We start from the raw sequence: 13,350 nt of genomic DNA, 5'->3' as shown, positions 1-13,350 counted from the left end.
CATACATTAGCTAGCTCCTTCATATTCCCATGTACTCATACTCATCCAATTTTCAACCCTCAACGAGTAGACGCTCAGTTACCCATCTCATACACCGGCCCTCCACCATGCAACTCCTGCGGCAAATGCGTACTACCAGCCATCTCTGGCGGCTGTGCATGCACCTCATGATACGCCTGGCCCATGGGATGAGGCGGATATGCGTATGCGGCTGGCGGCTGGGGATATGACCCATGAGGCAGCTCAGCCGCATTAGGATGTACAGGAGGCGTTGTCGTAGCAGCAGATCCCTGGAACGGCGATATGCTCGAAACAGTGACGGGGTTGTTCGACAGCTCGCTGGGCGTCGACAGCGGCGTCGTGGATGTGAGCTTAGTAGGATCGACGGGAGGGACCTGGGCGGTTTGAGGTTGTGCTACAGCGGGTGCTGCGGCTGGCGCTGCTCCGTCTCCTCCAGCTGCGGTAGTGTTTCCTCCCTTTGCTCTGTTGAGGCAGAACTTCCAGATGACGGCGGCTGCAAGGCCGATACCGGCTACAACGCCGACTACGATGCCAGCAATGGCACCTCCGGAGAGTCCCTTCTTCTTGCGTTTAGGGAGAGCTCCGGAACCCGATGAACCATCTGAATCAGCAGAATCTGATCCTCCTGACGATCCGTTGTTCGAGCTTCCGTTGGAAGTTCCTGATGAGCTTCCAGAGCCTCCTGACGAGGTGCTACTACCACTTGGAGATGCGCTATTCGACGGTGAAGAAGTTTCCTTTAATGAGGAAGAGCCGGCTGACTGGCTAGGCGAGTCGTCGTCCTTGTTGGTAGCGGTGGCCTCAGGGGCAGATTCGGATGATGAGCCGGGAATGAGTCCAGCAAGCACACTTATACACAGCTGCTCACCCGCCACCTGAGCCTCTATTGACCTTGTCAGTTTCGACCTCCTGACGACAAAGCATCAAGCTTCCGACGGCCACTTACGGACAGCACCAACATATCCACAGGCGCTCTGGACACAAGGGGCTGCCCCTTTGTTGATGACGTCCGCAGCGTTGCATTCGCACAAGGTGTCCCCCAGTTTGCAGTTCGTCGACTTTGTGACGGCGGACGCGACGCAGTCAGTAGCACACGCTGGAATGGTAGGCACAGCGCGTGCAAACTTCAACTCGGCCAAGAGTTCCGGAGAGGGACCGGGAGTAATGATGGGCGGCGCTGCCGCATGCGACAGATGCGCGACTGGCGTGGCCTGAGCATCTGCTGGCCGACTTCGGATGTGCAGAGATGAGGCAGTCGACACGAGAAGGAGCAGCGCGAGCGAAGTCGGTAGATTCTGCATCTTGGCCATGATGAAAGATCGGGTTCGACTCAGGGGCGTCACCCGTTGGACACACCTCTACTTCTCACTGACAGAAGCAGGACACGAGAGACAGACGAGGTGCAAGGTCGAGCTCGAGTTTTCATCCGGCATCCCAGCCGTTATTATAAAGCCAGACCGGCTGGGCTATCCTCGTGGGGAAGGGTTGTCCCGATAGCATCTAATACCACTCCGGAGTAGCATCGTGCGCTTGGAGCGGGCCATTGATTGCTCGCAGGGGTCGTGGACATGTCGTCGCCTCATTCGCGTACTGACATGGGCGAGGCATTCTCGTCGACCTGCCAGTGCACAATGGATTCCCCGCCTGGCAGAGCAGAGCGGAATGAAGCACACCAACTCTCTCCGTCCGGGTCCGGGCGCTGATTGGAGGCTCGTCACATTGGGTTTGGCGTCCATGTCCAGCTGCAGTTTGGGACAACAAGGGCCCAATTCAGCCTGCAGAATATTGGATGCTAAGCGCTCCCCCCGCCACTCCGGGGACCTTTTGCGAAGGTCCAATACAGACCACGATGAGGGAAAAACGGCTGAGATGAAGAATGATTTGAAGTGAGAGCGGTGCTCTGTAGTTGGTTTGCACATGAGCTGAGTGTTTCCATTTCCTATTTGTGAACATCACGACACAAGCTTCAACAGCTTCCCGGCTGCAACACTGAGCTGCGAAGACACCAAGCGCGGAATAGGTCCGTCCTCCATCCTGGCGCTGCTAATCGAGTCGAGTTTGGCGTCGCGCAGCCGTTGCCGGTGTCCCGAGCTTTTAGTGACAGCCCGCCTTTCTGCTTCAGCCCCAAGCGGAGGTGCGCGGTCATGCATGAGATGGTCGGACCGCGAACGACGACAGACAGACACGAGACACACTTCAAGGAGATTTGACAGATGGGACTCAACTCCAGGAATAGCACAACACACGAGGCCGTCTCTCTGCCTGCTTCTGCAGAGTTTGATGGCTATGCATGATTCTTTCCTCTGGCCTTTGCTGAAAGGACTCTGTCATCGTCGTTTGGCATCGAGGTGCCAGCTGTACCCCGTGAGTCTCGACGTCGTTGCACGTGTAGTGAGTGAGAGCGTAGTGCTTGGAAACATCCGAGAGTCTGTTCAAGCGCTTTCACGCTGATGGCAATGACGACGATGTTGGTGATGAGGGAGAAAAAGAGTTGCAGAATCCCAGTTCAAGGTTCTGAGACGTGCTGGATAAGGTAACTCCCGAAGCCTGTGTGCTCCTTCCCACATTGAAGCTTAATCCCACAATTGACAAGAAGTGGGGTCCTTTCCCTTTGAGGAGCTCAAAGAGATCCCTGCCAAGGGATTACCTATTGAGTGGCCAACCAGCGGCGCTGTCATATCGATGGAAATCTGCCTCGGGCAGCCACGTGCCACGACTGGAGACTGTGGCTAGTGAGGTGACCAGTCTGTGGCTGGTGCTTTGACTGCACGGATGGATTGGATTCGATGAATAACAAGGACTACCATGGGTGTTGTTTTTCTTCTATGTTCATATAAATCATAGCTTCGATATTTGATGTCTGCGTACTATGTACGCGTATAACCCAGTGACCTTTCCATAAGTAGGCTCTTCACCTACCAACCAATCATGTCCCAGTATCCTCTCACGGACCCCAAAATTCCCCAATCCGTCCCAAGTCATCAACAAACTGTGGGCCTCCCGTCTACGGGTCCAAGCGATCTCGCAGCCGATCAGCGAAAAAATAGAGCATAATCATGGGCTTCATTGAACTTCCTTCCATCTGCAATTCACGATTCAGTACTCCGTATTCTTCTCAAAACCTCGTTAGCCATATATTCTGAATAGTTCTAGCCCAGTCACAATGGCCTTTACAATGCATTCCCACTCGGGCCAGTTCTGCCCTGGCCATGCCGTCGACCAGCTGGAGGACATTGTCCTGCATGCCATTTCGCTTGGGTATAAGACCATGGGCCTTACCGAGCATATGCCTCGCTATGAGGAGCGGGATCTATATCCTGAAGAGGTGCGTCGTGGGCTTCGTTGATTTACATGTTGATTTTCGTCTCCAATCGTTTGGTTTGAAGTATACACTTTTATACGTCTTGTGTCATACAGCATTTCATCAACCCCTCCTCATCACATATTCACATGTCAACAACTCACTCAACTCGCATTCGCCCACTCACCCACTCAACCAACCCATCGTCACTCAACCACTCATTCACTCACTTATTTGAACATCCTCAAACTGACAATCTCAAAAAGCTCTCCGACCCCCAAACCTCCCTCCAAACCCTCCCCAAACTCCACGCATCCTACCTCCTCGAAGCCCGCCGCCTGCAACGCCAATACAGCACCCAGATCCACATCCTCATCGCCTTCGAAGCAGAATTCATCCGCCCCTCCTACGCAGCCCACGTCCGCGCCCTCTTCGACGCCTCCCCCCTCGTCGACTACTTCATCGGCTCCGTGCACCACGTCCACGGCATCCCCATCGACTACGACAAGCCCACCTACGCCGCCGCCCTCGCCGCCACGTCAAATCACTCCGAGGAACAGCTCTACGCCGATTACTATGACTTGCAGTTTGACATGCTCAGGGCGCTCAAGCCGCGCGTCGTGGGGCACTTTGACTTGATTCGCCTCATGAGCGAGGATCCGGGGAGGGATCCGAGACTGTGGCCTGCCGTGTGGGAAAAGATTTGTCGGAATCTGGAGTATGCGGTGGAGATTGGGGCGTGGCTTGAGTGCAATACTGCGGCGTTGAGGAAGGGTCTCGACGAGCCTTATCCGGGACGAGTCATCTCAGAGGTAAAAAAAACTTGACTTACCCTACTCTCCCATTCATACAGCAATTTCTTTTTTTTTTTTCTTATTTGAAATGGCTGACGTGGTTTGTAGAAATGGCTTCAGCTCGGCGGAAAGTTCACAATGTCCGACGACAGCCATGGAATCGCGCAAGTCGCTACGAATTACAGCCGCGGCCTGGCATTCCTCGAGAGTCTCGGCGTCGAGCATGTCTGGACCTTTCAGCGGCAGAATCATCCCGACGCTGGAGAAGACGCAAAAGCGACGCTCAACGATGTGGCCGTGTCTCTAAAGGAGTTTCGGCAGCACTTTTGATAAATCCTGCTAACTGTCTCATTATACATAGGGATACAGTATGTGGGAATGTGACAAGCTATAATAGATCGGAGGTCATTCATTGTTCCTGGAAGTCTGTGGTTTAGAGACACATATAATACAAGCAGGAAACTCGATAGATAGCATCTACCAAACATTGAATTGTCACTATAATAAAGTAAAGTAAATTGCTTCTGACAAGATTTTTTTTCCTTCTTTCTTTGGGAGGGAACGGGTATCTTCTAAGTGAGAGAGTGAGAGCAGCCCAGCATTCCAGGGGCAGGTAATTTGACAAGGGTGTACAAGCTAGAAAAACAATTGGTCTCAAAACCAGGAGAAGGGAGAGACCGAGCTCAAGCAAGCGCTAAGCAGGACAAAGAAGAAGATGAAACGCAAGATAAGACGAGAAAAGCAAAGACTAAACTCCTAGCCATTCCGTGTTCCATACCATCCAATCCGTTGAACAATAAAGAAATCTAGAGACATCGCCATTTTCCATTCCCTTATCAGCCGTCTATTTCCTGGGTGGAGACCTCGGTGCAGGCCGGAGAGGACCGCTGGGCTTCCTCTGAACCTTTTGAGGGGACGGGTCTCGGTTGGCTGGCTGCTTAGCAAAGGGAATGGTGCCGCTGCCGCCATACTGGAAAAGCGTGCTGCTCTTCTTCACGAGGCCGGGTTGTACAGCCGGGGGCCCGGCTGGGAGCGAAGGGGGAAGCCACTTAAGCGGCTCCTGGGACGAAACGGACACCGGGGGTGGGCCTTCAGGCTGGTACTGGAAGAACTCGTGGGCCTCATCCATGGCTTTGGCCGAGCGAGGCGAGCTCACGTTGGGAACGGCCTGTCTCGCTTCGGGAGAAACAGTGCGGGGCGTAGAGTGCTCCAAGTTGGGCGTTGACAGGGTGCTCTCAGAAGCAGTCGACAGCGCGGGCATGGTACCATCCGGGGACGTGGCGTTGATAGTCGGCCTGCGGCCGACGCTGCTGTTCGGTGTCTTGAGGCCGCCGGACTCTACAGACCTGTTGGTGCTGGCAGACGAGGGACGCAGCTCTCCGGATGCAGTAGCGGCTGCAGCTGCGGCTTCGGCTTCAAGGCGGGCCTTCTCCCGGGCCTCCTTCTGCGACTGGGTGATCAGGTTGATCTTGATCTTCTTGATCCCCTTGGTGATCTTATCCATGTCGTCAATAGTAGCGTCCAGCCTTGATACTGCAGGTGCCGTAGTTCTTTCCGCAAGAGCTTCCTTTCCGGCTTCAAGCATGGGCGACCTAAGGGCAGGTTCGCCGTTGGACGAGGTGGGCCGCGACTTTCTGACGGTGATTCTTCCGGTAGAGCCAGAGCTCTGGGCCTGGTTTCCTGCAACTGAGAGAGGCCTCCCGGCGATAGGCCCCGCAGAGGTTGAAGGCCGAAGCGGCAAATCCTGACTAGATGTTGCGGTACGAGAAACACTGCGTTGCGTAGGAACAGCCGACGAGGCGGTTAGTCGTCGACTGGTCTTCTTTGGAGGCGTGCCAATAAGGGGTTGTGGCGTCTGTCCGCGAGCGGTCGCCTGGCAGCTCAGGTTAGTCGTCGTTCAATAAAGGATGACGGGAGAGAAAAATCTCATGCTTACCTTTTCTGCCGCAAGTGTCGCGGTGGCTACAGTCTTGCTTCGGTCCCTCGTCTGCCGGGACTGGTTCTCCTCTTGGATGGGGTCGATAACCCTGGGCTTGCGGTCGCGAAGCGACATCCTTGAAGCTGATCGATCGAGTTCCGGAACGCCAGCAGACTGCCTGTCTCGTCGTACCCGTGCCGCATCGGCGTTCAATTCCTCAAAGGTGCAGCTGTCGGTTTGGCGATCTCGTGGGATGAGGAGCTTCGAAAGCTCGCTAGCAGCAATCGTCCATGGAACCTCGGGGGGCGAGGGAGATGGAGAGCGGCTGGAGACAGTCGACCTGTTGACCAGAGTCGACATGCTTCGTCGCATCCTGAGGGGGTCCACAGCCCTGGCCGTAGACGCCTGCGTCGGCGTACAGTAGGTTGGGGGCGTAACCACATGCGGCTTCTTCGGCGTGATATCGGGCAGCGCTACCGCGGCCTCCAACTTCTCCATTTCTCCAGCCGACCACCATGAGGGATCGTACGGGTTAATCGAAGCCGGGGAGTGCGGGATGTGCTTGTCTTCTTCTTCATCGTAGGCACCTTGCGGGAAAGAAAGCCGGCTCCGGTGCGGCACGTTCTGCTTCCCCACGAGACCACTGAGATGGCTAATGATGCCGGAGGTCAGTGCTCTGTTGCTATAGCCACCCTCCAGGACACTGACGATGCGGCCGTCGACGCAGAGGCCCTCCTCGGCGGCAAGGCGGACAACGTCTTGGGTGAGGCGAGCATAGAACTCAGTGGGCACGTTGACCTTGTGGCGCTGCATTCCTGCGCTCTCCCATTCGCTCGCATCAAAGCCAGCGGACAGGAAGATGACGGCTCGCGGATTGACGCCTGCGTCTTGTAGCTTTTCCGCTTGGCCTCTCAGATAGCTGCGTGCCTTGTCGAGAAGTATCGAGTATTTAGTCTCATAAAGATCCCAGAAATCCTCAACTGTCTTCCAGGGTTGGAGGTGGGCGTTCCAGATGTTTTGTCCATGCGCATTCTCGATACAGATGCTGGCATTCTTAATCTTGTCATCGTCTCCGTTTTCACAGGGATAGGAGTTGATGTCGTGCAAGCTAAAGTAGCCAATGGACGTCTTCTTCCAGGCGGCATGATTCTTGGTGGCGGCCATGGACCGAGAGTTGTGCGCCCAGGCAAGGGCCTGGGAGCCATCTCCGTGGTGCAAGTCAAAGTCGATGATGGCGGCGTGCGTTAAGCCATGGTTGAGGATTCCGTGCATGATTCCCACATGGACATTGTTGACCCAGCAGAAGCCTGACGGGAGGTTGGCAGAGCAATGGTGTCCCGGAGGCCGTACGGCAACAAAGGCACGCCGGGGCCCAGCAGAGAAGACGGCATCGACGCCCTCGCACACTGCGCCCAGGGCACCCTCAATGGCCTCCAGCGACTGGTTGCAGAGGTACAGGTCGCCCTCGTGCAGCGTTTCGGGAGCAGCATGGTCGGGGCCTCGGGTTATGGACGGCCTCTGCAGCTCCTTTCCTCCACGAGCCAAGACCGCCTCGGCCGACTCGCACATCATCTTGAACTCCTCCATCCATTTGGTACCATGTACATTGGTGACGGCAGGGGACAGCAGTGACAGCCTCCGGTCCGTCTTGTGGATGCGAAAGGGGATGCTGGGCAGCATGTGGACATTGCTCTTGGGCAAGATGGGCAGCGCGCCGTCGCTGTGACGCTCACCGAGACGAACATAGGCCGCAGACACACCCAAGACACTGGCCTTGATGCGCTCAGGACGCTCGACAATGGTGTTAAGAGCGCTCTTGGGGGTGCGTGGGCGCGAGAAGCGATGGCCGTAGACGGCATCATTGAGGACGACAACAGTCTCGGTGTAGAGTGTGGACACGGGGCCGTGATGGGCCTCGAGCTCATCCTTGAAGTGGCCGCTGGCCACGGAGCTGGCCGTCACCGGGGGGCGCCACTCGGGCTCGGGATTTCCAAACGACGCCCTCAAGCCTGGTGACACAACCTGCTGCAGGCTGGAGCGCCTGGACAGTGGCCGCGAAGGGCCGACGCCACTGGCCGAGTGCAGGGAGTTCATCGAGGCTTTGCGGACGAGGGTGGGGGTTGCAGTTCGCGACTCTCTGCCTGAGGGACTGAGTGAGGGAGCGCGGGCAGAGGGAGAGGCAGAGGGAGAGGCATGGCGAGGGGGATTTAAGGGCGTCGAGGGCGGTTGCGATGGCGAGAGCCCGGGAGATCGCGGGCCACGCTGGCCCAGTGACAGCTGGCTGAGTGACTGCGATAGGCCTGCGCCCTCGTCCCTGGAGCTGGAACCGGAACTGGAGCTGGAGCTGGAGGTTGCTGCTGCTGCTGCTGCACGCCGTGGCGGCTCAGCATTGGGCGGAGACGCCATCTGGGCGACTTATAAGACCGGCTCACTCGGTGGGTTGCAGCGAGGCGACATGCGTTAGAGGGAGAGACGCCAGGAACACTGCGAGGAAGCCTGTGCGTGTCTGAGAGCGCTGAGTATCTGGTCGGTATCTGCTGCTCCGGCTCTGCGTCTGCGTCTGCCTCTCTCTGTGTGCGTGGATGCCGTTTGTGGCCGAGATGTGTATGCGTATGCGTCTGTGAGCGCCGGTGCTTGGTGTGGGTGGAGCGTGAGCGATGCGGCCTGCGATTTGATGGCTTTCAGGTTTCTGCAGCGCTGCGACGCCCTGCGATGCTCTGCGATGGCTGTCTGCTGTGCGTGATGCCGTGCGACGATGGCCTCACGACGGGCATCTGCGGTTTCCTTGCGTTGTTTTTGTCTCGGCCTGTTGTTGTTTGGTTCAGGTTCAGGCTCCAGGCTGGCACGCTCCTCCGGCGCCTGTGGCTCGGGGCGTTTAATGACATGGCCGAACGGAGCATGTAATTTCACAATCGCCATCGTCATAGCCGCTTCGCTTCCCCTAATTCCATCTTGTCTTGCCCCCCGAGCGATCACGTGCCGGGCCAGACACAACGGGGGGTGTGGCATCCAAGATTGCAGCCGTCAAGCTCAATTCATTCCAAGCTTCATTCACGTCACTGTGATGAGCCGGTCGGGCGCTGCCACTGGGCTGCCTTGGTCGGGCACCACAGCATCGGCGCTGCTTCTTCACTCGCATCCGCCCGAGTCTCTGGTGTTTCGCTTCGTTTCTCCCCAGCAGAGGCAAGGGGGCAGCCGTTTGGCTTCCGGAACGGCACTTCTTCTTGTCTTCGCTGCTGAGGAGCATATGGGAGCATACGGGAGCACTTTCTCCTTTGCCTGCACATGTACGAGTTGCTTGTTTGTGTGTGCATACTCCCTACTGTACGCCGGCTTACCCAGCCGGAATGGCCAAGCCCAGGATGATTCTTGGTGCTCCGTGATACTTGATACTCCATGCATCGACACATGCAGGCCACAGTCGAGGCCACACAGAGACCCTGATACTGCCCGGCGCAGTGGATGCCGCATGCCATGACATCAGCCAAACCGCCACCTCGGCCAGTCAAAGGCATCCGGACAATGAGATTGTTGGACGCTCGTAAAAGCCCATCTTCTGCCGCTGCGGGCGTCGTGCAGCAGTGGACCTCCAGGCAGGAATACATCTTCTACGTGGTCGAATTACAGCAGAGGCTTTTGTGCATTGCCCTCCTCTTATTTGTAGCCGGTCGTCAGCGTTGCATCCCATGGACAGCCGAAGACGTCCGATTGAGCAGCATCGCGGCCGGACGGGTTGGACGGGGTCGACGGAGGTGCATGAAACCAGGAACCGGCGCCTCCGATTAACGGCTGCAAGCGATATCGCCCAAGATATTGCTGCTACTGTACTCCGTACCTCCGTCTAGCACAGTCGGCTAGCAGAACAAGGACCGGGAGCCCATATCCGACGAACGGTGCACATTGTCAGTCGAGCCGTATTCCGCCTGTTCTGTCCTGTCTCACGGCCTCAGACGGCGTGTGGCGATCACCAAGCAAGGGATTGAGTACATACATCCTTCAGGACGGATATCAAGTACACATTCCAAGAAAGGCCCCATCACAATGAGGGAGTACGAAGTGATAATATCCATCTGTCCCCTCTGTCACATGGAAATTTCCGGTCATGTCACATTGTCACCTAAAAATAACCTCCTTTCATCGCGCATGGGGGGAACGTTGGCACGAAATACGGAGCACAAGCCGAAAGAATGGAGTGCAGAAAGGGGTTGATTTGATTAGCGGTCCCCGCTCTGCTCTGCCTCCATCTTTACCTATCAAGCTACATCTGGGGTAACGCCAGCACTCGATCTTGACAGCCATGATGCTTGTCTCCTTGACTCATGGAAGAAGAAGAGAAGCATCGAGGTAACGTATCAATGTCCTGTACGCCGTCTTCCATACAGTCTTCCAGGCCTTGCAGACGCAGGAGATATAGCAACACCAATCTTGAGGCAGGTTCATGTAAGTCATTTTCGCAAGCAAATCAGCGTCTGCTGGATGCGCTTGTTTGACATGGCACAATGGGCAGCGTTTTATAGGGTAACAGTCGATCCTGATGCTGCGATGGCTCACTCATTTCTTTGCACTGGAAGAGGCAACTCGGGCCAGGTTGGCGAGCCAGTGGGAGTATGTGCTGGCGGTTCATGAACCGAGGTGAACCGAGGCGCGACGACTGGAGGAATCGACCAACGTTGCGACATTAATTCACTTCCAATTCCGGAGTGTTACACAGGCAGAAACATGCCACGGTTGGGCATCTCTTGTTATGGTTCTCCTTCACTGCGCAGAGAGGCAACATCAGGCTGCTCGTCTCAGCCCAAGCCGATATCACGGCGGAACAACCCAGAGCAAAGCACACTCCGGAGTCATACAAACTCGTACAGACACGCAGTCTCACTCTTTATCGTCCCAAACATCGCCACTGAACCCACGGAAAGCCACCCCGATTGCCAAGTCAATAGCGCCTCATGCATGTGCCCACAAGGCATCCCGCTAGACTAGCTGGTCAGGTCAAGGCACATCCGCAACTCAAAATCGCTGCCACCTATGTACGAACATGGCTTCTCGTTTCCCACTTACACGCAACCTCACCACCATCAATACCTAGTATAGCTTCTCATCATCTCATCAAACCATCTTCCGCATCAACAACACAGAGCACATCACGACAATCCCTCTTCCTCCCGCACAATATTCATCATCGTTCCATCTCCCTCCTCCGAGCGATTCAACCTGGAGGATCCTTCTCCCCAACCACCCCCGAGCCGTTCCGCGACTAGCCAGCGCTCGAATCCTTGGCTACATCCTCAGCCGCACCAGAACCCGCACCACCATTGGCCGCGTCTCAACAAAATAAAGAGCGGAAAGAGAACACAAGCTCAAGAGCTCACAGAGGCATTCCCCTCCCTGTCTTACTACTGCTGCTGCTGCTGCTGTTCGTGTCGCTTAACCTGCATAACGGTCGCGGCTCCATGCGCCTCGCTTTGCCCATCTTGACTCGTTCCCGTGCTATGGCTCTCTATCGAATGGGGGCGGCGCTAGGAATGAAATCTGTGATTGAGAAGAAAAAATAAACGGCGGCTCTGCTGCATGTTCAGCTGTAGGAGCTTGGAGGGTCCTTCACCGTACAAAGTAAACAAAAAGCTGTCCCTCCTCGTCGATTTCCTTTCCTTGCTCCATGTGATACCCAGCCCAGCATTGCTTCCCCTGATTCTGTTTCGCCCAGTCCACCAGCCCTCGAGATGTCTCTCGCCGCTCTCCTCATCCCCGTTCTGGCCAGCGGCGTCCATGTAGCCGCGCAACACATGACGCTGCCTCTCATCAACTACGGCGAGGTTGTAAACGCCCTCAACCCTACCGACTCGGGCTACCAGTTCTGCACCGTCGCGGCCTCCTTCGTGTCGGGCTGCATCGCGGAGGTGGGAGGGTCCGAGGCGCTGTCGACTGCGAATCCGCTCAAGCTGGCGGCGTGTGCTTGTTGTGTTGGGACGACTGATGTAGCTCCCGTCTACAGCACTTGCGCCGACTATCTCAGCTCGGAGGCGCCTCAGCTGGGCTCGCAGATCTCCGGTGAGTACCAGAAATGCTTCACATGGGCAGAATCGTCCCGGTAGACGCCCGATATATACAACGTTGCTAACATTGTTTAGCCTACGACTATCTCTACACCGTCTGCGGAGGCTCTCCCGAAGTCTGCCGCGGCCAAGCCGGTGCAACGGCCACCGGAGAGCCCCCCAAAACATCTGCTGCGTCCCAATCCTCCCGCATCCAGTCCTTACCTTCCAAGTCAACCCCCTCGCCGGCCTCCACCCCAAGTAGCAGCGTTCCGGCAGAAACATCGCGCGTGACGGCGGAGGGATCGACCGTTGAGTCCACCAGGGCTTCTTCCGCAACCGGGGCATCGGGAAGTGCTGCGTCTCGAACGGCTTCTGGCACGACGAATACGTCTCCCGTAATCACGCTCGCTTCTGCGTGTATCCAGATGGTGGGCATTTTCCAGGAGTGTACGAGTGCAACGCCTTCTTTTACGGATCTGCCGTTCGGAGAGCAGGCTTACTGCTATTGGTATGATTTTGACTGAAGCTTTCCAGTATTGTTGAGGGACATGAACTGATGGGAATTACAACACACACAATAGCTGCCGCACTGCGTTGGATGGCCATGTTACGTGGACCGATGAGATTGAGACATATGCTTCGACATGTTTAGACTGGGCCGCCACCGCGGGCAAAGGAGAGCCCGAAACCGCCTCCAACGGTTCGTTGCACCAGAAACCTCCCCCGTTTGCTGTGCAGACGTGATCATCCCCATACAAACAGCTAACATGGTGTACCTATCAGTGGCCAAGACGATGGCTACGTTCTGTGACCACTTCAGCGACGTCTGCACCATCTCCTCGACGACGACCGCTCCCTCGAGTTCGACTGCGACGGATGACAGCTCTTTCCCTCCTCCCGATGCGACGGGCGACTCGACTGCTTCGGGTGGTCCAGCTACTGTTACTGTGACTCGGGCTGCGACTACGACGACATCGGGCAATGCGGCGCCGACTGCTCGTGTTGGCCTGGCGGCCGGTGTGCTTGCGATAGCCGGCTTTGTTGCGATGGTGTAAACGATGGCTGGAAGATCTGATGAAGAGATGATTGACTAAATGGATATACGTATGTACATGTACACTGGGAGTGCCGCTTTTAATACCATATTTCAATTACGAGCAAGTACGTTAAGGGGGCGGCTAGGCTGGGTATATATATGTGATCAAGTCTGGATACGTCCATGTAAATGCCGAGCATATCGAAAGGGTAAATATGGAAACAGTTCTTAACGAGTCCATGAGA

The 13,350-nt window shown here is 56.1% G+C and overlaps 4 protein-coding genes across 4 annotated transcripts; 2 read left to right on the top strand and 2 right to left on the bottom strand.

The window, feature by feature from the left end:
• Nucleotides 1-74: 74 nt before the first annotated feature.
• Nucleotides 75-1,331, bottom strand: BBK36DRAFT_6088 (hypothetical protein; the record flags this gene model as incomplete). Its single annotated transcript, XM_024898349.1, has 2 exons — nucleotides 75-904; nucleotides 968-1,331. The coding sequence occupies 2 exons, from the start codon at nucleotides 1,329-1,331 to the stop codon at nucleotides 75-77; spliced, it is 1,194 nt and encodes a 397-aa protein (XP_024747994.1).
• A 1,853-nt stretch (nucleotides 1,332-3,184) lies between these two features.
• BBK36DRAFT_1177056 (histidinol phosphatase) lies at nucleotides 3,185-4,446 on the top strand (the record flags this gene model as incomplete). The annotated part of the gene is made up of 3 exons (XM_024896043.1): nucleotides 3,185-3,346; nucleotides 3,589-4,134; nucleotides 4,225-4,446. 3 exons carry the CDS (start codon nucleotides 3,185-3,187, stop codon nucleotides 4,444-4,446), a joined length of 930 nt encoding a protein of 309 aa, XP_024747993.1.
• Nucleotides 4,447-4,960: 514 nt separating this feature from the next.
• On the bottom strand, nucleotides 4,961-8,496 carry BBK36DRAFT_1177054 (Arginase/deacetylase; the record flags this gene model as incomplete). The annotated part of the gene is made up of 3 exons (XM_024896042.1): nucleotides 6,053-8,496; nucleotides 5,481-5,989; nucleotides 4,961-5,348 (listed from the first exon to the last, which is right to left on the bottom strand). The coding sequence occupies exons 1-3, from the start codon at nucleotides 8,438-8,440 to the stop codon at nucleotides 4,961-4,963; spliced, it is 3,285 nt and encodes a 1,094-aa protein (XP_024747992.1). The 5' UTR covers nucleotides 8,441-8,496.
• A 3,258-nt stretch (nucleotides 8,497-11,754) lies between these two features.
• BBK36DRAFT_1170355 (hypothetical protein) lies at nucleotides 11,755-13,124 on the top strand (the record flags this gene model as incomplete). Its single annotated transcript, XM_024895433.1, has 4 exons — nucleotides 11,755-12,082; nucleotides 12,163-12,577; nucleotides 12,651-12,769; nucleotides 12,853-13,124. The coding sequence occupies 4 exons, from the start codon at nucleotides 11,755-11,757 to the stop codon at nucleotides 13,122-13,124; spliced, it is 1,134 nt and encodes a 377-aa protein (XP_024747991.1).
• Nucleotides 13,125-13,350: the final 226 nt, after the last annotated feature.

This window comes from Trichoderma citrinoviride (assembly GCF_003025115.1).
Source record: "Trichoderma citrinoviride strain TUCIM 6016 unplaced genomic scaffold BBK36scaffold_10, whole genome shotgun sequence".
In the NCBI taxonomy this organism is placed as follows: Eukaryota; Fungi; Ascomycota; class Sordariomycetes; order Hypocreales; family Hypocreaceae; genus Trichoderma; species Trichoderma citrinoviride.
This window is presented reverse-complemented; position numbering and strand designations above follow the sequence as displayed.